General features: G+C 46.6%; 11 protein-coding genes; 6 read left to right on the top strand and 5 right to left on the bottom strand.

Moving 5' to 3' along the window:
• Nucleotides 1-1,191: 1,191 nt before the first annotated feature.
• Nucleotides 1,192-2,320, bottom strand: GSBLH_T00004551001 (uncharacterized protein; the record flags this gene model as incomplete). XM_013043478.1 has 1 exon in its annotated part: nucleotides 1,192-2,320. One exon carries the CDS (start codon nucleotides 2,318-2,320, stop codon nucleotides 1,199-1,201), a length of 1,122 nt encoding a protein of 373 aa, XP_012898932.1. The 3' UTR covers nucleotides 1,192-1,198.
• A 411-nt stretch (nucleotides 2,321-2,731) lies between these two features.
• GSBLH_T00006841001 (uncharacterized protein) lies at nucleotides 2,732-4,203 on the bottom strand (the record flags this gene model as incomplete). Its single annotated transcript, XM_013043477.1, has 3 exons — nucleotides 2,732-3,311; nucleotides 3,344-3,529; nucleotides 3,566-4,203. The coding sequence occupies 3 exons, from the start codon at nucleotides 4,201-4,203 to the stop codon at nucleotides 2,732-2,734; spliced, it is 1,404 nt and encodes a 467-aa protein (XP_012898931.1).
• A 3,342-nt stretch (nucleotides 4,204-7,545) lies between these two features.
• GSBLH_T00004549001 (uncharacterized protein) lies at nucleotides 7,546-9,029 on the bottom strand (the record flags this gene model as incomplete). Its single annotated transcript, XM_013043476.1, has 5 exons — nucleotides 7,546-7,956; nucleotides 7,987-8,523; nucleotides 8,553-8,657; nucleotides 8,693-8,902; nucleotides 8,937-9,029. The coding sequence occupies 5 exons, from the start codon at nucleotides 9,027-9,029 to the stop codon at nucleotides 7,546-7,548; spliced, it is 1,356 nt and encodes a 451-aa protein (XP_012898930.1).
• Nucleotides 9,030-9,519: 490 nt separating this feature from the next.
• Nucleotides 9,520-10,283, top strand: GSBLH_T00006840001 (Tim21; the record flags this gene model as incomplete). The annotated part of the gene is made up of 2 exons (XM_013043475.1): nucleotides 9,520-9,541; nucleotides 9,574-10,283. 2 exons carry the CDS (start codon nucleotides 9,520-9,522, stop codon nucleotides 10,281-10,283), a joined length of 732 nt encoding a protein of 243 aa, XP_012898929.1.
• Nucleotides 10,284-13,212: 2,929 nt separating this feature from the next.
• On the top strand, nucleotides 13,213-13,712 carry GSBLH_T00004548001 (uncharacterized protein; the record flags this gene model as incomplete). XM_013043474.1 has 1 exon in its annotated part: nucleotides 13,213-13,712. One exon carries the CDS (start codon nucleotides 13,213-13,215, stop codon nucleotides 13,684-13,686), a length of 474 nt encoding a protein of 157 aa, XP_012898928.1. The 3' UTR covers nucleotides 13,687-13,712.
• Nucleotides 13,713-13,745: 33 nt separating this feature from the next.
• GSBLH_T00004547001 (uncharacterized protein) lies at nucleotides 13,746-14,913 on the top strand (the record flags this gene model as incomplete). XM_013043473.1 has 7 exons in its annotated part: nucleotides 13,746-13,824; nucleotides 13,857-13,922; nucleotides 13,958-14,071; nucleotides 14,105-14,223; nucleotides 14,255-14,390; nucleotides 14,423-14,679; nucleotides 14,709-14,913. Exons 1-7 carry the CDS (start codon nucleotides 13,780-13,782, stop codon nucleotides 14,911-14,913), a joined length of 942 nt encoding a protein of 313 aa, XP_012898927.1. The 5' UTR covers nucleotides 13,746-13,779.
• Nucleotides 14,914-15,761: 848 nt separating this feature from the next.
• Nucleotides 15,762-17,257, top strand: GSBLH_T00006839001 (uncharacterized protein; the record flags this gene model as incomplete). Its single annotated transcript, XM_013043472.1, has 6 exons — nucleotides 15,762-15,782; nucleotides 15,817-15,885; nucleotides 15,917-16,063; nucleotides 16,093-16,500; nucleotides 16,532-16,649; nucleotides 16,680-17,257. 6 exons carry the CDS (start codon nucleotides 15,762-15,764, stop codon nucleotides 17,255-17,257), a joined length of 1,341 nt encoding a protein of 446 aa, XP_012898926.1.
• An 844-nt stretch (nucleotides 17,258-18,101) lies between these two features.
• Nucleotides 18,102-18,927, top strand: GSBLH_T00006838001 (uncharacterized protein; the record flags this gene model as incomplete). Its single annotated transcript, XM_013043471.1, has 5 exons — nucleotides 18,102-18,146; nucleotides 18,179-18,265; nucleotides 18,298-18,463; nucleotides 18,493-18,734; nucleotides 18,763-18,927. 5 exons carry the CDS (start codon nucleotides 18,102-18,104, stop codon nucleotides 18,925-18,927), a joined length of 705 nt encoding a protein of 234 aa, XP_012898925.1.
• Nucleotides 18,928-21,121: 2,194 nt separating this feature from the next.
• GSBLH_T00004546001 (uncharacterized protein) lies at nucleotides 21,122-23,613 on the top strand (the record flags this gene model as incomplete). XM_013043470.1 has 3 exons in its annotated part: nucleotides 21,122-22,700; nucleotides 22,983-22,996; nucleotides 23,031-23,613. The coding sequence occupies 3 exons, from the start codon at nucleotides 21,122-21,124 to the stop codon at nucleotides 23,562-23,564; spliced, it is 2,127 nt and encodes a 708-aa protein (XP_012898924.1). The 3' UTR covers nucleotides 23,565-23,613.
• Nucleotides 23,614-23,906: 293 nt separating this feature from the next.
• On the bottom strand, nucleotides 23,907-25,028 carry GSBLH_T00004545001 (uncharacterized protein; the record flags this gene model as incomplete). XM_013043469.1 has 3 exons in its annotated part: nucleotides 23,907-24,548; nucleotides 24,580-24,639; nucleotides 24,675-25,028. 3 exons carry the CDS (start codon nucleotides 25,026-25,028, stop codon nucleotides 24,183-24,185), a joined length of 780 nt encoding a protein of 259 aa, XP_012898923.1. The 3' UTR covers nucleotides 23,907-24,182.
• Nucleotides 25,029-26,212: 1,184 nt separating this feature from the next.
• Nucleotides 26,213-26,539, bottom strand: GSBLH_T00004544001 (uncharacterized protein). XM_013043468.1 has 3 exons: nucleotides 26,420-26,539; nucleotides 26,312-26,387; nucleotides 26,213-26,282 (listed from the first exon to the last, which is right to left on the bottom strand). The coding sequence occupies exons 1-3, from the start codon at nucleotides 26,485-26,487 to the stop codon at nucleotides 26,271-26,273; spliced, it is 156 nt and encodes a 51-aa protein (XP_012898922.1). The 5' UTR covers nucleotides 26,488-26,539; the 3' UTR covers nucleotides 26,213-26,270.
• Between the last annotated feature and the right edge of the window lie 665 nt (nucleotides 26,540-27,204).

Here is a 27,204-nt window from a genome sequence, read left to right as displayed (position 1 = left end):
TTGTTTTGGTTCTGGTTTTGGTTTTCTTTACTATGATTACGATTGTCATCTTCGATGTTCACCTCGCTATTTCCAGATGAATAAACCGCTTCACTTCCATTTCCATTTCCATTTAAATCCAATTGCTTTCCATTCCTTTCGTTCTCCACTCCCTCCTCCTCCTTTTCTTCTTCCTCATTCTTTCGTTTCACCATCGTCGCGTACAATTCATCCACGATCTTCCCCGTTGACGCAAACACGTCATTCTTCGTCCCGCGAAGAAACACTTCCCCTGAAAACGTCGCTCCCTTCAGCAGCGGCAGATTCATCTCGCTCGAAAACGAGTACGGCAGATACTCCGTCGCAGGGACCGAACTGGGCAGCACGCCCAGACTTCGTAGAACCACGGCGACGCTGTGGCTGCAGAAGAACGCTGATGAGCTGTCTTCCGACTCCAACCTGCTTTTCCGCTCCGTCTGAATCGCGTTCGACAGCTCTTGCTGCTCGCTGCGGAGCGAAGAAAGCGATTGAGAGAGGAGTGAGAGAGTGAGAGGATCCGCTGCAATGGAGCGGAGAGCTTGCTCCACTTCGCCTATCCGACGATCCAGGTAATAGGATTGACTCTGCATCAGAAGGCGCTTCACCTTCTGGGGACTCCAGACGCCCGCTTTTATGAGAATATCTGGATCGGACATGTACGGCTTTCCTTCCATTGCCTTCACCAAATCCCAAATCTCTTTACGCTGCTTGTCCGTTCTAGACAGCTACATTACAAAGTACACTCTCCCATTACCCGTAAATAGCGTACGGCAATCGCAGGTGCTTTGCTGTGCCGAATACGGTCGTCCACTTCAAATAGCTATATTACACGAGTAAAAAAAACAAACCCGGACCCCATCGAGCGCCGCTTCGAGAGCATACACCTTCTCCGTGTCCGGATTTTTCACGACAACGCAAATATGGTCCCAAGGAGAGAACTGCTACAGATTACAGCGAAGCTGCCGAAGTTGACCTTAGCTCCATAGCAAAGAAGTGCTCCGAACAAGTTCATATCGGTACATCGGCGAGAAAAGAGGAGAATGTCACCCGTGTCCAGATCGTTCGGTGCTAGGGTGTTGCTATCAACAGCGTGAAAGAAGTTGTTCTCCAAGCCTAAGAACTCTTTGGCATCGATCTTCCCTTCCATCCAAACGTGTTTCTAACAAACGCAACACTACCATTAAACTTCAGTCTTCTCCACCAGAGGAACGGCCTCGGCAGCCTTATCCTCGTAGTAGAAGCACTTCAGGCGAATGACCTTGTTGTACAAGAAGTTACCGAACAAGAGAATGGCAAATCCAACAACCTCGACCAAAGAAGCCCACTCAATCTTCTCTCCGTGAGTGCTATCGAAGAAGTAGATAATAATGTTGACAATCCAGATACACATGGTACGAACAGCCTCCATAATAGTTCTGTACACAGCACTGTAGGTCTGAGTAACCATCATACCGAAGAGATTGTAGAAAAGAATGGCGAGAATGTAGAAGATGATCAGAACCACCAGGGACTTGGAGTTCTTCAGCATGTAGTAGGTATCAATGCTATCCTCATGGAACATATCAGCCACCAGAGCAGACTTGGTGGAGGTGTTGTGCACGGCCCACATGACCAAGCAACCCACAAGACCACCCCAGAGTCCCTCCAGACCGACAATCAGAGAAGGAGCAGCCTTCACGTTCTTCAGCAGGTACTCCTCAATGACAATCTGGGAAGCCTGAATGATCTGAGCACCGACCACCAGAGCAATAGACATAGCAATCTGAGCAGCCGTAGCAGTCTTCTCACCACCCTCAGAAGTCTTCATGAAGGAGGAGAAGGAGACAGTGACCAGACCAACAGCCACCAAAAGAATACCAACCCAGTGGTAGGCCTTGTAGTATCCACGCTTCTTCAAGAAGATGATGGACAGCAGGGCACTGAAAATGACCATGGAACCACGGAGCATCTGCCAGATCGAAGCATCCAAGTAGAACAGACCAATGTTCATCAAGCAAGTAGCGCAAAGATCGCACATGGCAGGAGCGCCGACGTAGAAGTAATGCTTCCAATGCTGAATAGACTCATCAATATCGTTCTTCTTAATCTTTCTCATGCATCTGATAATCTCGTAGACAATCAGGCAGGAAAGCATTCCAATGAACATGGCCTCCGTCTGGAACCAAGGCTTCTTGAATGCGTGAACATCACCGTATCTTCCAGGGGCCTTAACCTCGAAGACGTACTTCTGGATGGTGACCGTGGCGGTACCAAAAATCAACATTCCAGGAATGCAAGAAACTCTAGTGAACTTATCAACCATTCTAGAGAATGAACTATTCTAGATTTCACCATACCTTCTTGTACCAATAACTTATGGAATTATGAATTTGGAGAATGTGGTTCATGGGTTCCACGATAAAATATTTGAATCATTCGGGTGCTCAATTGTTAATAGAAATTTATATTACAAATTTGTGTGTTATATGTTCCAAATTCTGCCGTGACACCTCTGGTTTTTATTTTCGGAGACATTTTCGAAACCACGTTTCTACTATTTGTTTTAAATACCTAGACTCTCATTATTATCCTACTATTTAATTTTGTCATAGGATATGCGGTACAATGCACAAAAAAATATCTTTTCCATTTCAAACATTTGTCATGTCCATTATTCGACCCTGCAGTCGATTTTTTAAAAGTTCATAAAACAAACAAAGCAATATTCACACAATTATCTTCTTCCTTGCATCATCCAAGAATCATCACTGATATCGGATTCATTCTGACTTAGACTGTTATAATCATCTTCTTCATTCATCGTATCGCTTTCCGAACTCATAATACTCAACCTATTAGTGGGCACTCCAAGCTGTCGAGAAATCGTGTTTCGACCCTGTGCTGATATAGGCTCAAAGGGCATCGGTTGCATAGACTTTCGACTCGCAATACCACGCATACTCTGTCTGAAAGACTGTGACACCATTCTAGAATTCTTTCCCTGCGTATCGTTTTGGAATTCATCCATCGCGTGCTGCCCAGCCGCATGCAGCAGCTCTTCCTGCAGCTGCTTCTGTCTCTTGATCTCCTCCGACTGCTTCTTCCTCTTCTCCAATTCCCTCATTTCGTTGTTGAACATCTTGTAGAAATCAGAGATCACCTTAAAGAACGTGTTCTCCGTGTAGTCCTTCTCCGACTCTCCAAACCAAGCCAGCAAGTCACGGAACGCGTCCTTCACTTTCGCTTGCAAGCTGTGGAGTTCCTCGAAGCGAGTCGTCATGTCTCCGACCTTGGGGCTTATTTTCTGAGGGAATCTAGAGAGAGAACACTCCATCGCATTCCATACAAGTCTTCATCGCAGAACGGCTTCAAATCGCTCTGAGCTTTGACCAACTTGATTGCTCCTTGCAGGTTGGTGATATCTTTCAGAATATCCTTAATATCCACCTTCTCGATCATCTGCAACTGATCCAACTGTTGCAAATCCGTCAGAATGGACGGGTAAGAATGGGCGACCATATCGCAGATCACACTATTCGATCAACTCTACTTCTAGAAAGAAACTTACGTCATTAAGGTCTTCTTATTGTCGGCCGTCTTCGTCTCATTCAGCTTCTGTAAGAAACCGATGTGGAAACCCCACGCTCCGCCACGCGGATTGTCTCCATTCAAGAAGTTCCCCAGGGCCAGAATGATTTCGATGATGGTGTAGAGCCCCTTGTTGTTGCGAACCATTCGAATCACGTCGAAGTACTTCTGCAGCGAGCCCTTCAGTCGTTCCAGCTCGTCATCGAACGAAAGAATCACTTTGAAGCAGTTCACGCGCGCCTGGAGATTCGGAATATCCGACAGATAATACCCGAACTGGCTCGCTTTGCTCAGCTTGCTTACGTCGCCCGTGTAGCCCAAGAAGGCTTCTTGCTCGGAGGTAGTGGGGATCGCACTCGCCAGCCTTATTACAAGCTCTCTTGTTAGGACGTTGAAGTCCACAAACAACAAAGCATGACGAATGTCCTGGACATCCAGTCGGATACGTCCAATCACAATACCGACATTCTGCTCTCGCTGTCCTTCCAGCAGCGTCGTTACCTTCTCCGACTGCGAAGTAGGCATCGCGAAGGTCACCGTGGAGGTCTTGGCTTGGAATTCTCGCTTCATCATGTCTTGGTCGATTTTGATTTCGCGGTCATTCATCTTGTCCCACATGGAATTGCGGATTAACGATTCGGAATTGTTGACGTCCCAATACAAAGGACGCAGTTTCAATCCAGAAGAGAGAGGAGGTCGAGGATCTCGATTATCTTTGTTAACAGGAGGAGGGTTGGGAGTTGGCGCAGGTTTCGGTTTTTTGGCAGGCTCTTTGGATGGATTCGAAGTTGTTTCGACGTCAGGATCAGGTTTCCAGCAAGGTTCATAATGACCATCATCGTATCGTACAACTGTGTCTTCAGGAATGTTATCGAATGCCAATGTGTTCATATCCAAATCTAAAATTGATGGATCCAAACCTTCTGTTTCCATCTTTTGTTTCACTTGTTCTATTGGGAAATGCATTTTCAATAGTTTGAACTTTTTGTAGTAAGCATAATCAACATGACGAGCATATTTATGATTGCACACGCCTTCTTTAGGAGCTTTAGGAGCTTTAGGAGCTGGTTCTGCGTCAGGATCAGATTTCCAGCAAGGTTCATAATGGCCGTCATCGTATCGTACAACTGTGTCTTCAGGAATGTTATCAAATGCCAATGTGTTCATATCCAAATCTAAAATTGATGGATCCAATCCTTCCATTTCCATCTTTTGTTTCACTTGTTCTATTGGGAAATGCATTTTCAATAGTTTGAACTTTTTGTAGTAAGCATAATCAACATGACGAGCATATTTATGATTGCATACGCCTTCTTTAGGAGCTTTAGGAGCTTCAGGAACTGGCTTCGCGGCAGGAATTGGTTCTGCGTCAGGATCAGGTTTCCAGCAAGGTTCATAATGGCCATCGTCGTATCGTACAACTGTGTCTTCAGGAATATTATCGAATGCCAATGTGTTCATGTCCAAATCTAAAATTGATGGATCCAATCCTTCCATTTCCATCTTTTGTTTCACTTGTTCTATTGGGAGATGCATTTTCAATAGTTTGAACTTTTTGTAGTAAGCATAATCAACATGACGAGCATATTTATGATTGCACACACCTTCTTTAGGAACTTCAGGAATTGGTCCTTTCTTCTCTGGCTCCTTCTCGGTTCTGAATGAATTAACCACCAAATCATAAGGGATATTATAAAACTCAATATTCTTCGTATCTCGATCCAGATACGACGAATCCAATCCTTCCTGTTCCATTTTCAATCGAATCAACGCAAGATCACCTCCTTGCTCCTTCATCGTAAACCACTTAATATACTTCGCATAATCCACACGAACCGTATCTCTCATTCCTATGTCATACACATCCAACACCGTCGGATCCAATCCACGCTCCAGCATTTTCTCCTTCAGCACATCAATCGCCGTGCCGTGCTGCATCTCATCCAAATAATACTTGTAATCCGGATCCAATCGATAATCTGGGAAGTCCTGATCGAGATAGGACGGATCCAATCCGGCTGCTGCCGCCTGCTCTTTGATCTTCTCCAACGGCTCGCCGAAGAGTTTCATCTGCAAGAACCGAACGTACTTCGGATCCAGGAACTGGCTGGGACCTTCGCTCATGATGTTCTTTCCGATGTTGATGAGAGTTTGCGAAATGTCCTAAAAGTTAAGCGACGAGGACGAAAATACAGTAACGGTTTCGCCAAATGTAGACTTAAACATGTTCGCCGTGGCTTTCAAACTGAAATCGGTGATTTGAACCACCAATTCCCACATCTGATTGCCACGATCCTCTTCCTGTGGAATTGTATGCAGGTTTCGCAACAATCTCGTTAGCAGCTCACTTCGACCATTGGCCGTCGTTTCCTTCTCAATCGCCTCTATGAATCAAAGCAGACTCCAAACCGAACGGAAAAGACTCAGCGAGTTGGACAAATCGACGCCATTTACCGTAGCGTCTTCGCGATCCTTCGCTTCCTCCTCGCTAAAAATGTTATACTCTTCTCTTAAGTCTTCGAGATTGCTCCAATTCCTCTCTTCGCCGCGTTGAATCACGCCATCCATCACTGCAAAAATGCCCAACTCCAAAAAGATATGTCGGAACTAAGTGTCAGTCGCTTCTTGCTCGCTTACGGCATTTCGTTTAAACAACGAATTATGTCCCTGGATCGCGAGATTGATAAAATAGAACAAGCACCACGCCACGTCTTTATTCATCGTGGTGTCCAACACGTTCACCAATCTCTCCATTCGATGTGTTTCATGCAAGCTCTTCGAAAACAAACTCACCCATGAATCGATCTTGCTATCGTCTTTAATATGCATAATCAAATAGTTCAGCTTTGGAAACACACACTCCGCCAGTTTCCCATTATCGAGCAAATACACATGCATCAACGCAGACCCGCTTTCCTCGCACTGCACCGTCGCAGGCTCGGAAACGGGGGTGTTCAATAGCATATGCACCATTTGCAGAAGCGAAAAGACGATATTGCGAACCTCTGGCGTGTTATCGAAGTTCGTGCAGTATCGCTTTATCATCTACGCTGGCAGACAGAGACAAAGCATACGTCGAAGACAAAGAGAATGCCGTTGTGGTCCACGAACAGCTGCATCTGTGTGCGGTTGGCGGAGCGGAGCACGGCGTTGATCTCGTTGGCGGCTTCGATTGTGATCGTCCGCTGCATGGTGAGTGAGAGAGACAGGCATTAAACGTGTTTGAGGAGCTCGACAGAGGAGAGAATCACCGACCGGCTCTGGAGATTGGTTTTCATTTGGTATAACACTAAATTCCATTTGTCTTCACGACTTCGGTATCGCAAGGCATCGCGATGTTGCTCATCCACCAGCATCATATCATCTAATGTTTCCTCTAAGAGCTTATTAAGCTCCTCATCATCGGGTATTTGCTGATATTTTAGAACCAATTTGATGGTATCTAAAATCTACGGTTCAGGTTCTGCGCAGACAAGACCTTTGACAATAAAACATTCGAATCTGGGAGACTACGACTAGCAGCAATAGTCAGAATAGTATTATCACGAAACACAAGGTCAACAACACTTTTGTTTGGGATATCACCATCTACAAACCTTTTCGAGGGGGAATTCACTTTCATAACATCTTGTAAATTAAAACTTCTATGAGTAAGTCAGGATGGACATGGCAACTTCCTCGATTTGGACTTCGGGGAGTCAGCATAGGATAGTATGTAATCGGATAAATAAAAATAGCGCGTTAGCTCCTTAAACTTCTAATACAACACCTAAGCGGATTCTAAACCTACCTTGGCCCACATACGATTCTCTGTATACTTAAGAAGATATGCTTCATTGATATCTCGTAGATACAGTGTGGAACCAGTTTCAGAATTAACGGTCCTATTGGCCTTGCCCTTACTAGTATCCATATCTATTTTGAAATCGCAACTACTAATAACAGAGATTTAAAAGAATATCAGTATAGTCTGGTCGATGAAACCCCTTTGATATAACAAACACTAAAATCAACGTTACTACGCGTGTTAATCTTTACAATCGAGTTGTTCTCAATCTCGTCCTCCTCTCCCATCACCCTTCCATCCGCAGCCTCAATCGACACGCACGGAATATTCTCCGCATTCACCAGCAACATTCGCAGATCCTCCACCGTGGCGTGCTGATGCAGCACATAACACGTCGAGAACACGCCTCCTCGCGGTCCCTTATACGTCGTCATCGAGGTCACCGGGTACACAATCGTCGGATTCATGCATTTAACCGCGGAAGTCACAACATTCCACACTCCCGTCGATCCATACCGAAACAGCACCATGTCCATGATCTTCTCCAGCCGGTCCGACACCGTGGCGTCGATTTTCTTCAGTTTCTACGCATCCCAAACCACGCAAACCGCTACGCTTTTCCCCGTCGCCTCCATCTCGTCTTCCCGCGTTAAAAACATCGTATCCCCGCGGTTGTACGTGATATACTTCTGCGCAGCGAGTTTCTTGAGGAAACACTCGGAGGCCGCGGAGATCACGACGATGTCGCGGACCTTCAAATGGTCCCTCGACTTCCAATCGACGTTGTCTTTGTTGTACCGCTTCATGATCTTGAGGATGTTGTCGTCCGTCTTTCCCTTGCAGTCCGCCTTGTTCAGCGCCACCACGATCGGAAAGCGGATGTACATGAAGGCATCGACCAGGCGATGCACATCATCTGCGCTCCAGCTGTTTAGGTCGACTGGCTCTTTCAGGTTCAGGTAGCGGACGATCGCTGCACTCTGCGAGGGAGTCGTTCCGTAGCCGGAAAGCTGCAGCTGCAAGAGCTCCGCAAGACCTTTGGGCTTCTCGCTGTTGCAGAACGTGCTGTACTTGCGGATGATCCCACTCCATTTTTTGTAAATGTTGTTGAAGATCCAGGCGTGGATCTCGTCGTAGAGCCAGTCGATGTCCTACAGTCGAGCCTGCTCTCAAGACCTACGCGAGACGGGTCGTATCCCACTGTGTTCTCTCCCTTTTCGTTTGTTCTCCCCGAGACATCCACGATATGCACCAAAACATGAGCATGACGCAAATCATCGAGGAACTAGACAGATAATCAGCGAAAATCTATATCAATACCTTGTTTCCCAAACCTGCACCTTCACTAGCTCCTGGAATGAGTCCTGCGACATCCAGCAGCTTCAAAGGAATTTGGCGTTGACCATCTTTGCAGAAGCCATATAGGGGATGACATTCTTTGCTGAGTCCCTTCGTTTTACAAGGACAATCGGTCATATAGTACGTAATACCTGTATTTGGTTCAATTGTTGTGAACGGATAGTTTCCCACCTAGTTCCATCACTGAATACTTCCAAACTCGTACTTTTGCCGAACCATCGGTTACTGCATTAAAAAACGTCGATTTTCCAGCAGAGGGCTTTCCTACACACCCAACGATCAATTCCCAGCCAGGCATAAGACAAACAATGACTTATTTTCCCCGTACCTGGCTTTTTATTGCTTCCTGGTTCTATTTATAACCAGATGGTGAATATAGGAAGTTGGGAAGGTTCCATCGTCCGTTCAATCGAACCTCGGCGTTTCCCTGTTTCCCCTTTCCTTCTCCTACACTTGCAACCACAGAATGTTATCAACTCTCCGAACTCTAGGAAGCAGATCCCTTCTTGTTAGGGAGGTAATTGTGCTTGCTCCCACTTCGTTTCGAACATCGGAGCTTGTCGCGCGCCGAGTGTTTTCGACTTCTGTATTCCGTGATCCACAATATATGAGAACTGCTTTTTTCAAGTCGAAGAGATTGTTTGCCACCGAAGTAAGGAATGAAGTTAATCCGTAAGCGATAGGCCTCTGGTGCGGAGGCGAATGCAGTGAAGGAGGCTGCTCAGGGAGCTGCTCAGGGAGCTGCAGGTCCCAGAACATATCGTACTGTAAAAGAGGGTCAGGAAATCATGGCCGTCAAAATGGTTCGGGGTAGTCTTTCCCTAGAGATGCTGACGTCGTAGGTGCAAAGAAAGCTTCTAAGACAGCCGTTTATGTCTTCCTTGGTATTTGTGGTATTGTAAGCGCATTCGCATTCATCCGTGACACAATTCCATCCAGCCTGAGCGCAACATATGTCTTCAATGATGCTTTGAAGATCGTTACTCAAGATCCCGATGTGAAGCGTTGTTTGGGCCCCAATATAAAAGGCTACGGCAGAGACTACCAAGGACAATACGAGGGTCGTCGTAACCAGATCGATAGTTGCATCTATGAGGACGAGGACGGAATGAAGCACTGCCGCATTAAGTTTAATGTCCAGGGAAAGTGGGGAAAGGGCGTTGTGTACGCCGAGAAGTCAAAGGAAATGGGCACTGGTGAGTTCCTGTATCTGGTCTTCCAGGACGGGCGCACTGGTGTAGTCATCGGCATCATCGACAACCGTGTGTACCTTCCTCTGGAGAAGCAGCAGGAATTGATCGTGAGCAAGCTCCATATGCTGAAGGCTGTGTTTCTGGGTGCACGAGGCCAACCGGAGACGGAAAAGCAGCTGTCTATGTTCGGAAACTTGAGGGATAAGGTGGAATTCGTGGATTGCACTCAAAACTGGGAATTGTGCAAACAAATGAACCCGGCGGTTTTGCCGTCGTGGAATATTCGGGGTAAAATGTATGCAGGAGTAAAAGAATTGGACGATTTGGAGGTGATGTGTCAAAAGATAGTAGGAAAATGAAATGTTTGAGGAACACAGAATGAATGAATGAATGAATGAATGTAATGGGGGAAGAGCAGTGGAGAACACAATTGCTCATAGCATCGAGATGAATGCAAGAATCGTGTGAAACGGGAGAGAATCAGCCATGAGAAAGTGATTCTCTTGTTTTCATGATAAGGTTCATCATCATTTCTCAAAGCAATAACACGATTCACTGATTCGAATACCCTTCTTCTTCTTCTTCTTTTCTGACCATTTCACTGAAAGAAAGGTGTGACCCACAGATCAGGAATGGTCGCAGACGAAAAGCCACCCAACCAATCCCTTTCAATAGGATGCGATTGTTCTCCCAGCAATATGGATTTAAACAAACAATCACACTGTTCATCACTCACTACTATCACTGCTATCGCTGTCATCTGAAATATCCCACTTGACAGGGGGCTTCCTAGGACGATTCTACAGAGAACCATACAATAAAATCACAAACGACGTGTGTAGAGCCTTTGAAAATGGACTGTGTAATAACGGAAAGAGTTTCGTCCTCCATTGTAGGAGTAAGGTTGCTTTCATCATCATCAACCATATCATTTAAGTCATTATCCTGGTTCTCCTGTGTGGTTGACATAGACATGTGTGACTGCATATCGCCATTCTTCCATTCTGCTTTTTAACTGCACAGAAAGCATATACCTGATAGAATCCTGCTATTTAGTAACAAAGAAGCAGATATGTATTTAAGTGTAGGATAAGGTGCTAATAACTATCCATAATAACGATTATTCAGAAGTACATTTTCTGTATCCATATTTACAGGACAATTTGCAGTATACTTGATCGAGTTGGCATATAGGAGTAACGAGTCTACGTTGATATCTAAAATATACACACGTTGACAAACAATACCTTTTGACTGCTCTAGATGGGCAACAAGAGAATCAAGGTCATTTTCAACAGAATATTTCATCATATCCTATGGAAAAACAAAACAAAAGTACGGTACAATTTGTAGACTCACTAATGAACGTAACATCGATTTCACGCCAGCTGTCGTTTCCTTCGGCCGACTATATAGTCATCTCCGATGCAGATGATCTACCCATTCATTTTGCCAGACAAAAAAAACTAGCTGTTTTCTGGAGTTTTTTCACTCCTTAATTTGGGGTTTAGCTTCTTGAATATTGTGAATATCATTCTGTAAAATGAGTAAGCAAGTTCGGCAAGGAGGAAAGAAGTAGTGGTTATCGAGTTATTTTATTTGTAGAGCAACATCGGAGAAGAAGCGGTATTCATGTCGATTTTGTGGTGAATATTTTACTGGTAGTGGAGGAGCTGAATTCAAAGCGAATCGATTTTATTTGTGACGTAATTCGTAATGACTTCGTTCGCTGTGTGGTAGATGATGAATTCTTGTTTCACCGAGTAGTTAAAAGATGGTTCGGTGTATTGCGGCTATGTCAAGAGCATGGACAAGAAACTCAACTATTTTGAGTTGACGTACTCTTACATTGAAGTGAATGTCCGTTCTATTTATAATTGCGTAGACTAGTCCCGTCCCTTGTGAGCAATTAACAGAAAACAAAGTGATAAAGTTTGAGTTTAAAGATATTATAAAATTGGCAACTCACAAAAACACAGAACGAACTGGCAGTGATGCGAAGCCAGAGAAGCTCTCCATGGGTATCATGGATTCGCTCAAGCTTGCAGATGCCGATTTTTCTGCATTCGATGACTCCGAACGTCGCCAATCTGGCAAAAACGCCAATCGTCACCGTGAACTTCAAGTCATTTCTCTGTGCGGAGTGCATGTGTAGAGCAATTTCGGGTTCCTCACCGAGCGCGACGAGCGTCTCACTCTCGAAGAGAGCAACTTCCAGATGGGCGCCTACGACCAATTCGCGGAGAACCGCGCGAAGTTCGGCGTGAACAGCGACTTCGACATCACGATGTACACGTCGCACGTGAGCACCGAGGAACTGCCCGCGTATCGCTTTGACTGGCGTGCTAGCTAGGGATATCGTGCACGAAGCGGAGCTGATGGAGCGGTCCATGAAGAACGGCGACCGAACGAGCAATCTGCACGTGCTGGAGGAGCGAGGGATCAAAGTGGACGCGGACGAAGAGGAGCTGTACAGCAAGGTGCATTCGAGCGAGCGAGCGGACCACAGGGAGATGTATCGGCGCTACTCCAAGGACGAGCATGTGCTCTCGCGGAGCATCATGCGCCATGCGGACTATTCGGAGAGAACCAAGCGACCTGCGGACAAGCAACCGGCGGAGAAACCGATGGAGAAGCCGGCGGAGAAGCCGATGGAGAAGCCGATGGAGAAACTATCGGAGAAACCATTGGAGAAACTATCAGAGAAGCCGGTGGAGAAAGCGGGGGAGAGCGCGGCGTATCGAAGCCCGGGCAAGCTGGCGAAGCGATCATCGAAGAAGAACGCGGAGCGAGCGGACGATTCGAAGGAAAGCCGGAGAGAAGCGTCGAGCAGCGACTCTCCCAGCAGCTCGGTCGCTTCGGTCGCTTCGGTCGCTTCGGGCGCTTCGGGCGCGGGCTCAGCGCATGGATCGGGCTCGACGGGCTCGCCGGAGGAGACGAAGGAGACGAAGGAGACGAAGAAGGAGACGAGTAGGATTGGAAGGGAGGTTGGATGTAGAAATGAGCGTCGACGCGCCGGAGTTCAATCCGAAAGCGAAGTCGTCGCCGTCGGTGCCGATGGCGCCGTGCTTCGTACCGGTGCCCGCGAAGCCCATCATGTTCATGGCCTCCACCGGACAGATGATGATGGGCCAGCAGATGATGTTCGTCCCCGTGAACCAGATGGGCCAGCCCGTGCAGGTCAACCAGATGGGTCAAGTGGGTCAAGTGGGTCAAGTGGGTCAAGTGAATAAGGTGAACACGCCGAACCAACCTACTCCCATGAATCCGGTCAATGTAGTGAATATAATGGGACAGATCAATCAAATGGGTCAAATGGGACAGATCAATCAAATGGGACAAATGGGACAGAAGCCGCAGATGAGTCCCGGAGGCCAGGTGAAACAGCCTGCGCAGCCAATCCAAGTCAATCAGATGGGTCAGATGGGTCAGATGGGTCAAGTGGGTCAAGTGGGACAAATGGGTCAGATGGGTCAAATGGGTCAGATGGGTCAGATGGGTCAAATGGGACAAATGGGACAAATGGGTCAGATGACCCAGATTGCACAGATGAGCCCTGGGAATCAACCTGCTCAGATGAATCCGATGCCTCCTATGGCTGCGATAAACCCGATGGTGCCGATGAATCAGCAGGGCATTCCGATGGTGCCGATAAACCCCATGATGCAGCCGAATCCTCAGATGCTGCGTATTTTTACCCCATATAACAACGCTGCGAATTTCAATGCTGCACGGAACCAAACCAATGTGTCAAGTCAGTAGTTCGTGTTAACGCTGGAATTTGAAAGGACTTGTTTGTTTTAAGGACTTTTTTTGTCATTCCTTTTTTCACACTCATTCGAAATCTGGTTGACGATGGAGAACACCTTCAACAACATTAGCCTGACGGACCACAGAAGAGTCTGTTTTCTGATTCCGGGGATAAGTTGTAGATTCTTGGGCAGATGAAGACTGCCGAGAATGGCATTACTTGGAAAAGCGATGACAGCACGGTCAGTGTAGATTGGTTGGCTCCTTTTCTAACCCTCTCTAGTTTGGACCTTCAGATATCAAAGAAGCCTTTTGGTGCAAAGTTGGATCACGCTTTCAGCTCCGTTTAGTGTTGGGAAGTGGAACCTTTTCCCGTTTCGACGGTTTTAAGCGCTCGGTACAACTTTTGATGAATTCTGCTGATTGAAAGGACTATGACGCACTGTCTCCATTCCTAAAGTCCGTATTCAAGATTGATCTGAAAGATGACGTTCTTGGTTCGGATGGCGTAAACTGGGGAACCATCGACTTCGAGGGCCCCGAGGGAGAGTATCCATCGACTCCAAATTCTCATCGGCAGAGAGAGCGTGGTAATGAAAGACACCGAAGGTCGTCGCCTCTTCGAACTGGGTCTAAACGAGCTGAGCCAATGCGCCTTCCCCTCCAAAAACGAAGTGGAGCTGCAGTTCGTCGAGGAAGACACCTCCAAAACCACCGTTTCCTTTTGATTTTTTTTCTAACCATCCAGGAAGAATCGCTCGTCACCGTGCGTTTCTACGTCCCGCAGAGCGCCAGCGAGGACGTGAACGAGAAGGACGACACGGCAGCGCACCGTCTGCAGAAGCAGATCCTGGAGCGCGCGGTGCTGGTGAACAACAACGGCAACATGATCGCGGAGATCGACGACCGCTTGGGGCAGTTCGTGACGCCTCGCGGCCGCTACATGATGGAGTTCTACGACAACTACATGCGAATGAACGGCAATAACTACACGTACAAGATCCTGTAGCCGTGTCTCCACGCGTTGAGTGCAGATACAAAACGATTTCGTGCATCTACATGTTCGAGCAGCCCGACCTCGCTCACCGCGCCCTCGTCTTCTGTCTCACGCGGCCTCTCCGGCAGGGGCAGCAGACCTACCCGCACCTCGTTCTCTACGCGCCGACGGAGCGCTATTCGCTCTCGTTGAGCCTCAGCGAGGTCGGGATCGCTTCGCGAATCGATCGTAGAGCGTGCTGAACGAGCGATACCAGGGCAAACTGCAGCCCGAAATGCGCGACGAGGGCTACAAGCTCATCGCCAAGCTCTTCAAGTTCATCGGCGGCGTGAAGCTGTACGCGTCGGGCGACTTCCGCACGTCGCGCGGGTTCCCGTTCGTGCGGTGCGTGCACAAATCGGAGAGCGGACTGCTGTATTTCATGGAGAAAAGCATCTTCTTCATCCACAAACCCACGCTCCAGATCACTTACGATGTGCGGGAGGCGGACGGAATGACACGCAGGAAATCATCTCCGTGAAGTACAGTCGGTATGACCCCAATTCGAGGTCGGGGAACCGCATGTTCGACATTCATGTAGCCATGTGATGGCGATGTCAGATAGATTTTGCTGAAAGGACAGTCCACTTCCACTGTCTCGTTCCATAATATCGAATAGTAGCATTGCTGGGAGGGAGTAACGGACAGTGCGGATTTCTCTGCGATCCACTCGAAGTTCTCCAGCAAGGATATTCGACAGCTGGGACTCAAAATACCGACGATGATGAATCTGGAGAGCGATTCGGACGACGAGGACTTCGATGACAACAGTGCGGCGAATCAGGAGAGCGAGGATGTGGATTACCGCGGAGATGAGGCAGGCAATGAATCGAGCGACTCGGAAGATGTGATGGACGAGCTGGTGCCCGAGAGCGACGATAATGAAGAACGGACGAGTTCGGAGGCTGTAGGATTGGGTGTGGGTTGTGATGTACAGAAGCGAGTGAAGCTGAATGAGTAGTGTACATGCGATGGCTTATTCGGATTGTTTGTTTTAGAAGCTTTTTTTTTGTATTCCAATTGTGTTTCTCATCGTTTCTTTAACCCTTCAATGTCCGCCACTTTTTCTCAGGTACTGAGATCGAGATGTGCGTGGTAATCCATAGACAACAGGAAATCTGATTAAGACTTGTATGGGAGTCGGTATTCTCGCCCTCCCCATTACGACTCTCCATGTGTGTTTTTGAATGCTGGGATAAGCTTTAGACTGGTTTTGTTAGCGCTACTCTCTTAGTTGCTCTAATTGCCTTTTGGGTTTACTACTGCATGAAACTGCTGATCCAAGTGAACGAGGTTACCCTTCTGACTCTGCTTCCGTCGAACGATGACCCCTACAAGATTGTAGCCAGAAAGGTATCTCTGTTTTAACGAGTTTATCGTAGGGACTCGGCAAGTTCGGCGTCTTCCTCCTCAATTTCTCTTTCATCGTCACCCTGATCGGTGTCGGTGCCGCGTACCAGATTACCTTCAACCAGTTGCTGTCGGACCTCCATTGGGAAGTCTTCAACTTCAAATGGGGCAAGAACATCCTCTTCTGGACGATCGCCTTCGGCGTGTGCATCTACCCGTTGGTTCTGCTGCGCACCATGAGCGCGATTTCGTTCGCCTCGCAGGCAGGCAATTACATTCTGCTCTTCGTGATGGTCTGCGTGATTCTCTACGGAATCCTCCACAACAAGCCCAGCTTCGCCGTCGCCATGCTCTGGCCCTCCGACTATCTCGAGATCGCCAACATGTTCGGCGTGATTTGCTTCTCCATGGGCGTCGCCTTCGTCAGTCTCTCCTCCCGCGTAAATTTTCTTCGCCCTCTTTGACCGCCAGGCCAGCATGCAGAACCCTTCTCGCTTCGAGAACGCTCTCGTCGTCTCTCTCGTCATCCCCGGCATCGTCTACATCCTCTTCGCCGTCTGCGGCGTCATCTTCTACGCCAACGCCCCCGGTTTCCCCGTTTCTCCTGTCTAACATGCAGAAGGCATCAAGGACCTGATTCTGTCGAACATCCCATCGAGCTCCTGGTTCTACGTGATCTCCGCGATCGGCCTCTCGCTGGTGTGCTTCCTCTCCTACCCCATCGCCGTCTACCCCGCTCTGATCGCGCTGGAGGCCTGGATCGACGGCGGAGAGAGCAAGGTGATGGTGACGGACTGGCGGCGCGTGCTGCAGCGATTGGGCGTGGTGGTGGTGACGTGTTTGCTCGCGTATTTCATCCCCAATTTCAAAGCGGTGGTGTCTTTCAATATCCTTTGGAGCGGGCGCTGTGGAGAGAGCAGCGATAGGAACAGAGAAAAAAAAGGGAGCCTTAATCGAACTTGGATGCTTCACGATCTCGATCGTGTCGTTTATCTTGCCGCCCTTGCTGCACATGAAGATTCTGCCCAACCACAGCAAGGGAAGCTGGTATGTCGATTTAGTTCTGGTCGTGCTGGGCGTGCTCGTGATGATCGGAACCACGGCGATGACGTGTCTCTCGGTGTTCCATTCCTGTGTTTGATCGAACAAACAAAGCATTGGCGGTTGGGACAGCAGTCGCTTCGGTGTCCGCTTTGATTGCAAACGCTGCACACCACGGCGTTCGGACAGTCCTTGGCGAAGTGGCCTTCTTGGTAACAGCGGTTGCACCGCACGGCATTGCAGCAATCCGCGGCGATATGACCCACTTCGCCGCAACGACGGCAGATTTTGCCTTCCGGACAGTCTTTCACCAAATGACCTTCTTTGTGGCAGTTCAGACTGACGCATGACGTTGGGATGATTAAAGTCTACCAGTAGGGACGCGTGCTTCGAATGCCCGAGGATGATGGCTTATAGGTGGAATAGCTCGACAGTTTGTTTCGGCAATCTCTCGCCAGGTGCCCCTTCTTTCCGCAAATGTAACACTGTACTGCTTGAAAACTAGAATTGTTGTGGGAGTACGGTATTTTGTCGCGACCTGGGTATTTCGTATTTCCTCGGAAATAGTATCCACCGTTGGAACTATGAGACGATGATTTGAGTGTGAAGCGAGATGGACATTGGGCTGCGATATGGCCTATGCCATTACAGACGTAGCAACGTTTGCTATCTAATTCGATCATCCATTTTCAAAACGACCTACTTCGAGAGGAACTAGAGTAATCTGCGGACAATTGATATGAAGGATCGTTACCTTGAATGGACATAGCTCCGAAGCGAGAATACTCTGTCAGTGAAAAAACCTTTGAGCTATTTTCTTAAAAGGGAATAGCCATACACGAAATGGAAGAAGCAAAATTAATAAAGACATTCACAGAAATCACAAACACACATCACACAGCATAATTAGTTCCTCCCTCGATCGCTCATACCATGAGAATTCGTAGGAATAAGCAAGTAATCGTTTCATTCACCGCTTCATATTCAGAATCGTAAAACCATGCAGTACTATGAGATCAACTATGGTTTTCGATCTCCATACACCGTATGATAGATTTCGCATTGAGTTACCGATAGGTCATTTTAGAAGAGTCTTTTATTCGATATGGTCTTGACTTGAATTTGCCGAATTCGATTGAAGATTTGATTCGTTCAGCTGTGCAGGTATGCGTCTGCAAAACAATGTGATTTGCTAGGACCCTGAGGCGGAGTTGGTTATTACCGACTGTATTCGCAAGCGATTTTTGGAATTTAAGGATAAAAACCAGCGTGATTTTGAGTATACGAAGCGATTACGCTGCATAAAGTGTAATCACAAAGAGCCCTTATCGTCAATCAAATGCATCATGGATTTGGCTAAAAGTACTTCTTCTGTTTGAACTAAGAAGCAGACATGAAAAAATCGAAAGAGAAATATGTGATTTGCACCCAGAAGGATTTGTACAAAATGGACTTACGCCGAATTCCCGGAGTTCCACTAATCTACTTCAACCGCAGCGTGCTCACGTTAGATACGCCATCGAAGAATTCCCACCACGCTGTCGACAATGCGGTGATGAGTAAGCTTGGAATAACGAAGGAAGAGAAGAAAGAAATCGGAATTCGGAAGGAGAAGCGAGAGGAGCGAAGCTATGTACATGTTGTTCTGAATTTTGAACTAGAACCCATTGATTGATATCCACCACCACAAGAAGAACCCAAATCCACTTTCTGTGAAAAAGAAGAAGAATGTGCCCCCTCCACCTCGAGAGGCAGGGGAGAAAAAGAAAGTGCGTCGTAGCAAGAAATCGAAGCAAGAAAAAAGTGCGGAAACAAAGGAGGAGTGAGAAATGGAAGTTTGAAATTGTTTGTTATATTTCTCGAATGAGCAAGTTAAATGGAGTCTATGGCGTTTTCATAATTATTGAAAAGGATTACTGCATCTCTTGCCCTTACTGGAATGATTCAAGAAGACATTTAGTCCCGAGTTGTCTCCCCATCCAAACGCCGCTTTCTATGGGTCTGAATTGTACCTCAGTATCTATTGGTATGACGAAGCATGATATAAACAATTATTCATCGCTTGACATTGTTTCTGGATTTCTGCACTCGTTTCTTGGGGAAAATAGTGTGGATTTTGTAGAAAAGCTCAACCAAGTGTGTACCTGCAAGGCCAGGCTGGGGACAGATGGAGAGGTGATGTACATGCTGAAGAGTCTCAAAAACCGGTATGTAACCAGCTCTTCTATGCTCCAGTTGTATTTTAAATATCTTCTTTTGTACGAAGAGCAGCGTTGCAATAACGTGATATCTGAAATTACGGTTTGTCACCCGGCGTCCTTGGATGCTATTCACGCTGATCATCTCTCCCATATTTTTCAGAGATTTACTCAATATGTTGTCCATTTTGATAACATTATTTTGTATGAAATCGCCTCAAGCGTGATTCAATCGATCCCCATAAAGCGCTCGTTCGTCTTTCTTTTCCATTGTGATATTGATACATTCCATATCTATGCCTGTGTATATGAAGGATCTGAAATCACTGTCAAACAACACTTGGCAACAAACGAATTATCGAAAAATCAGCTTTGTCTTCATCTCATGAAGTACCTGTCTATTGTGAATAAGTGCGAAATGTCACCTGATTTTATTGAGAGAATGTCGGTTTCCTGCATGAATGCACTTGATAGTTTTAATAGTCAATCCGTTCGAACATTCGTGGTCCAGCTAACACCTGTGGAGCATGTGAGTCGTATCTATTTTGAAAGTTTTCTGGAGTTTATACGCCCCATATTAGAAATAGCTTCTTCTGAAATCCAGAATGTGATCAACAATCTGAAATGGAAGCTGGAATCCATCGATACCTGCATTATCTCTGGGAATGCTAGTTCGGTCCCACTCTATCAACGATGGATCGAATTCCTGTTTCCTCAAAAGAGAGTGGTTGTGAATAACCATATCAACGAATTCATCATGTCCGATCCCAAAGTGGAATTGATTTATGAGATGAATCAGCTGGAAAAGATCAGTTATAACCTGTTGGATACGATTCGTTTGCCCAAAGAACAAGTGAATTTGGATCAAGTGGATCAACTTCCCGAACAATCGACATCGGTAAAGAGTCCGGAGCCCGATGTATCGATACTGCAAAGTTCAACGAAGATAATACTAAGACCTCCGTTTAAAACGAAGCGAAGCGACAGCGATTTGGTGTTTCAAGACGATAAACCATCCGAACTCGTACCGCCGAGTTTTCAGATCAACAAGGAGCTGTTGGAAAAGGATATCTATGATCCTACAGCAGCAAAGAAGGATGCAGAACAGCCGGTTGTTGAAAAGGAAACGCAGGCGCCTCGAGAGGAATGTGAAGAGGAGAATCAGCATTTTGTAGAAAAAGTAAGTGAAAGTGTTGAAACGAAAACAACGGGGAAGCCGAAAGCAGCGACGAAATTGAAAGCGAAAGCCGCAGTGAAACCGGAAGCGGAAGTCAAAGCGAAGGTGGAACCAGAATCAAAAGCGAAGGGCAAAGGAAAAGGAAAAGGAAATGGAAGAACCAAGTCAACGGAGAAAGAAAAGACAAAGAAGGGAATCGAAAAGGCCAAAATGAAAGAGAATAAGGAAGAAAAAACGCCAACTCCAGCAGCAACAACATCAACAGCAACCCCAGCAACGCCAGCAACCCCAGCAACAGCATCAACATCAACGGCATCTGCAACAGCAACGCCAGCAACGCCAGCAACAGCGCCATTGAATAAAGCTTCCAAACCACGAGGAAAGCCAGGACCCAAACCCAAACCAAAAGTTGTCGCCGCTGAGCCTCCTCCGAAAGAGAAAGAATTCGCGAGCGATTCGGGAAGTGATTCGACGGTTAGCATGGAGAATATGGAGGTGGAATCAGAACAGGAGTCAGAGAAATTGGTTCGCCGATCATCGCGATTATTATCAGCACGCGAAACGGAGAGGGGTACAGAAAGAAAAGAGAGAGTTCAGGAAAGGAAAACGCGGATGCAAGAAAGGAAAGAAGCGAAGAAAGAGAAAATGGCAGAAAAGAGAGAGAAGATCCAAGACAAGAAGGAAAAGAAAGAGAAAGAGAAAGAGAAAGCGCAAGAAAAGAGAGAAAAAGCGCAAGAAAAGAGAGAAAGAGCGCAGGAGAAGAAGGAGAAAGCGCAAGAAAAGAAAGAGAAAGCGCAAGAAAAGAAAGAGAAAACGCAAGAAAAGAAAGAGAAATCGCAAGAAAAAGCCGTCGTCAAGGGAGAAAAACGAATCGAATTGCCTCGAAATGCGCGAGCTTCTCACAACTCATTTCCGTACGTTCTCACCATTCCACCCATTATTCTTCCCACAAAACTTCCCATCATTCCATTCAATCAGCACCCCGAAAAACGTCGATACATTATCACCATTCCCGATCTTCTCACGTTTCATTCGCAAGGCTGGAACGAAAATCTCATCTCTTCTTTATACGCTAACTCACAAAACCAAGAGCACATTCCACAACGAAACACATCCCATGGAAAACTCCATCGGTATGCGGATGGATCCACGTATATCGGCGGAATTCGCTTCGGGAAGCGTCAAGGCCAAGGCGTCATGACGTACTCCGATGGCTCCGTCTATCAAGGATTCTTCCGCGAAAACCTCCGCCATGGGAAAGGAATCATGCGATCGAAACAAAACCGAGTTTTCTTTGACGGCGTTTTCGAAATGGACCACCCGAAAAAGGGAGTTCTCACATACAACAACAAAGCTCGATACGAAGGCACGTTCTCCAACGGGGTTCCGAACGGAGAAGGAACCTATTACGCCAATGGCCGCGTTGCGTCGTGGGACGGGCAGTGGGTCAATGGCGAGATGACAGGTCCGGGAACGTTCTTCTTCGATAATGGGGATTATTATGATGGCTCGTTGGTTCAGGGCAAGCGCGTTGGCTCTGGGAAAGTGTGCAATAAGCACGGCACGTTGTTATTCGAAGGAACGTACAAGAACGACATCGAAAACGGACCGGGAACGGAGTATTTCCCAGACGGGTCGTACATGAAAGTGGAGTTTTCGAATGGTGTGATGAACGGTCCTGCCGTGTTTTATGATGAAAGCGATCGCGAAGTGTCCCGAGGCGTATTCTCGGACAATGTGTTCAGTGGCGATGGACGGTTTTTCTTCGCGGATGGGTCGTGGTACATTGGGCACATCGAGAATAACCGGTTTAATGGGAAGGGAGAGTATCATTTCAACGAGAGTTGGTATTGCTCTGGGTCGTTTGTGAATGATGTGTGTGATGGGCTGGTGCAGTTCTTTAAGGGCAAAAAGCTGATGTTCGAGGGAAAGCTTGCGCAGAACAAGGCGTACGGAAATGGTAAGGAATACGACGAAAGGGGAGAGGTGATCTATAATGGAGCCTACAAAAAGGGGCAGAGAAGTGGGCAGGGGAGAGCAACCATGGAAAACGGAATGGTGGTGGAAGGACAGTTCCGAAAGGGCGAGGTTTGCGGTTTTGCTAAGATTTTCGACAAGTACGGAAATTTGTTGCTGTCAGCTGTATACTCAAAAAATCGTGCAATAGGAGAAATCAAAACATTGTATTCTGTTTGTTTTACTATCATGGGGGTAACAATTTTCTGTCCAGAAAGGATCCACGACATTTCGAACCCCCTACAGTCTTAGGGATGGACCTCATATTGTATTGTTCTTACATCAATATGTCCGTGTAAGTATTTGCTTCATCTAGAGTGTGCTTTTATTGACTTCTTTGGCAATTGAATGCTCATTTCCGTGTAGTCCTGAATCTGTGGCTCTGAAGCAACGCCGTGATGAAAAACTGAAGGCTGCCGCTGAGAAATATGCTGCCAACCTCGAGAAGGCCGAGCAGGTCAAGAGAGAGGCGATGGTGAAGCGCACTGAGCAGTACTACAAGGAGTACGCTCAGATGGAGGCTGATCTGATTGCCCAGAGAAGAGATGCCCACAACAACGGTCATCTGTTCTGTGAGGGAGAAGGCCGTCTGGCGATCGTTGTGCGTATTCGTGGTATCAACCAGTGCTCTCCGAAGGTGAAGAAGACCCTGCGTCTGCTTCGTCTGCGCCAGATCCACAACGCCGTGTTCGTGCGTCTGAACAAGGCTACGATGGAGATGCTGCGTCTGGTGGAGCCCTACATCGCCTACGGTTACCCCAACCTGAAGCTGGTGCGTTCTCTGATCTACAAGCGTGGCTATGCTAAGCTGAACAAGCAGCGCGTTCCTCTGATGCTGAACGAGCAGATTGAGCAGGTGCTCGGCAAGTTCGGCATTGTGTCTGTGGAGGATCTGATCCACGAGATCTACACTGTGGGACCCCACTTCAAGGAGGCGAACAACTTCCTGTGGCCCTTCAAGCTGAACAGCCCCAACGGCGGATTCTCGAAGAAGCTGCGTCACTTCAACGAGGGAGGTGACTATGGTAACCACGAGGTGCTGATTGGCAAGCTGGTGAACAGAATGATCTAAGAGAGAGGCTAAGAGAGAGAGAGAGAGTTATGGTAAGAACGATATGAGTGAGTTGTTTGTTTGAAATGCCATTGTGTTATCGGTCTAAATGCCAATGCGTTGTATGGGTTTCCATGGAATCCAATAGGTAAGTAATCGAGTGTGATTATTATAGAAGATAATAATATAAAATACAAATAGATTCATTTATATGTATTGAAAAAGAAAAAGAAAAAGGAAAAAAGAAACGCCCACCGGGGGGCTCGAACCCCCGACCACCAGGTTAAGAGCCTGGCGCTCTACCGACTGAGCTAGACGGGCTTGTTTATCCTCGAAAAACGTTGCTTATACAACAAACACTCGAATTCATTGCATTAATAATATCTTGCTCTGAGATGTCCCGATTCGATTTCCCAAGCACCTCATCGCTTACATCGTCCATTAGGTCCTCATCGTTGTTGGGCTGTCGCAAAACCAACACGCAATAGAGCAGAGCGACATCCACTTCGTCCCTGCTAATAACCCCATTGATGTTCGGCACTCCCATACTCGAAAACTTGGTCCGATCGTCATTTGTCTTGAGGCTGTTCTGAATGTACTCCTACCCATAACAACGCTCCCTCATTGCTACATTGAAGTTCACTTTCTTTTCCACGACAAGTCCGTATTCTTCGCAAAGCGATTCGATACACGACAATGGCGAGAGGTATTCCGGAACATCATCCACCGACTCGGCCAGAGTGAAGCTGTAGCGAATACCATACGGATTCTCATCGATATGATCGATTTTTTCGTAGTTTTCCTGATCAATGGCAATGCAGCAGATGGAGTTCTATTCGTAAAGTCGTTGCGACGGCTCACTCTCCACACCCATTCCTCGCCTTCGCGATGCGCTAGACATCGAAAGCACCGCACGATCGCATCGCAATCGCACAGAGTGGCTACGAACGCAGCGCCAGGCTTGAGAAAAAGACTGACGTTGCTAAGAAAGTTTCGAATCATCGCCTAGGGAAGGAGAGACTGCAGAGAATGCTACTTCCGACTCGAACATATAATGAAGTGCAAACTGGCAACTTATAATGTCAAACATCTCTCCCTAGTGAATAATAGGAGGGACAGAGAGGAGAGTACTTGCTGCAAAACGTCCGTCAGATTGATTTGACCGATGTTCGCCACAACGAAACGAGCACAAAACTCTGGGTTTTTCATATTCTTAAACCGAACAACTGCATCAGCAATGGAACGGTCGGCTATATCGACTCCGACATAATCCTTAATGTTATGCTCTCTCCACTTCTGAAGATCTCCTCCTTTGCCACAAGCTAGATCCAAGACTCTCTTGCAGTTTCTGCAGTATTCCTGAATTAAGTAGAGCTTTACCCAATTGTCTAGTTTGCGGAGATGAAGTGTGGAGGACTGATTTCGTTGTTCTATTGTCTTGTCTTCCTTGTTGTAGTTATTGACTACGCCATTGTACTGTATCATCTTCGAAGACATGGATACAAATTCGTCTCCATTATCGGCTTCCCTCTTTAATGACATGGAGACAAATCCATCTGAATTTTCTACATTCTTATTGCCTTTGTCTTGAATAGCCGTTCCGAAAGCGTTCGTCTCCGTCTTCGGTTGACTACAGATCAGTTGTTAGCTATTGCAGATACGGATTGGGCGCATGGCTTCCACCAAGAGAATTGATGTATTCTGTAAACTGGGATTTCGAATGGAGCTCGCGTCCGGTTTTTAGGTTTACATAGATCCAGGAAACACTGGAATCACTTCCTTTTATTAGTTTTTTGGCCCACCAATCTTCTGGACACTCCACCTTCCAAAGTGTCTCATGTGTACTCTCATTCCAATAGTAATACGCGTTCTCCTTTTTGCTCCAGGCTGTCCTCCATCCCTTTTCCATTTCCACAATCTTCTCCCTGGAAAAAGTGTTTCTGAACAAAGCAATTTCACAATATGGTACAGTTATACAGCGCCGAATTAAAACAGAGGTAGCATTGATCTCTCTCTAGCAGTGATATACATAATAGCAGAGATCACTCGACTTTTGAATAACCACGTCTGGTTTTTCTGCGATCATTATTTGAAGAGGAGTAGGGCAATCTGGAAAGCAGGGAAGCTTCATTTCTATGTTGAACGATATCCTTCTACACTACGTTTTAGTTTCTGGTTTGATTTTAGCTCCTTCCCCATACAGAAGAGTCTCGCGTTTAGTAGCACATCGGGATTACTGCGAATGACTTCTATGAGCTCTTCCCTTTGCTCATCACCTCCTAGAGTTGGATATTAGTGTAAAAATATCTACCTTCGACTCTAATAGACTCAGAAACGGAAGTTAGTGTTGAAGTTGTAGAGAGGGTAGAAGCACTCGTTTGCTCTGTGCCTTCAGAACTTATATAGATCACGTCCTCCTTTGCCGGAGACTCTTGCTTCTTTGGTGGCCTGCTAACTTCCAGATTCGTTAGGTTTTTGATAATGCGCTTCTTCACCTGTCGGATTGAGGTGCTGCTGGGAACCTTCATGACCAGTTCGACTCCGTCGTGGTTAATGAAGGTGCATTTTAGTACAATCGAACGAGTATTAAGAGAGGTAAGCGGAACGCTATTCTCATCAGACATTTCAAAAGCTAGTAATAGGATAATTTGATTTTCTCAAACAATATCCTTAAACAGCAAACACGACGTTCATGGACTTTAGCTTCCAAAATCACTGGATTCACTTCTAGTGTTCCTTCTATCATTAACAAAAAACACCAATCAAACAGCAACAGACGTGGTTCTCGTTCTCATCCCTTCAGTACTCCTCTCCTGCATACTTCGAATCAAATTTTCCTTCTCTCTATGTTATAAATATGCAAACCCCTCATCTACGTCAACTCTTGGCTGATTCTCGTGAGATTCTCATCCAAGTAGTATTTCACTTCGCGGTCACTTGCCATTTGATTATGCGCAGATTCGAGCTCGGAAGTAATCCTGCTGATTCGGTCCTTCATCTCGTTCATCTGTTGATTGAGCTCCAATATCGACTGTTCCATGTGTTTTTTCTAAAATCAATCCACACTTTGACTCCCACCACTTCCTCCAGCTCTTGCTTTTGGCTAGAAAGAGTTGCAACTTCCTCCTATAGGTCATGGATTGGTTGAATTACCACTCGCAAGCGAGCAATCACAATCTTTGGCGAGATGGAGTCGGCTGTTGGCTCTTTATTGTAAAACTCACCTAAGACTGTGGCTTCGTAGCACGTTCTAAAATAGGAATTGATACTACTCAATTCGATCATGGTCTTTGTCTAAAGATGGGGATGGACTCAAAGAATACTACATCTAAGAAAGAAAATACGTGGATAAGGGTTTCTGGAGGAAGAGAGTAGAGAGAAGGAGACGGAATAGGAAGAGAAGGAGCGATCGTACTCATGAAAGCTGGCTCTTACAACTTACTTCACATAGGCGAACTGGAGAGTTCGAATAATCTTCTGCATAGAAGCCATTTCTGCCTCTCGAGCGACAATTCGCTGCTCAGACTCTTCCCTCTTCTTCTCCAACTCTTTCTTTTCTTCCTGCAACTGTTTTATCTCGTTTTCAAGCCTTTTCGTGAGACAACAAGTGTTTATGTACAGAGCTGCTTGCTGCAACTCCTTTCGAATGCTTTCCATCTCA

This window comes from Blastocystis hominis (genome assembly GCF_000151665.1).
Source record: "Blastocystis hominis, Singapore isolate B (sub-type 7) whole genome shotgun sequence assembly, scaffold_7".
Lineage (NCBI taxonomy): Eukaryota > Bigyra > Opalinata > Blastocystidae > Blastocystis > Blastocystis hominis.
Note: the sequence above shows the minus strand (reverse complement) of the source record. Positions and strands in the feature narration are given on the sequence as shown.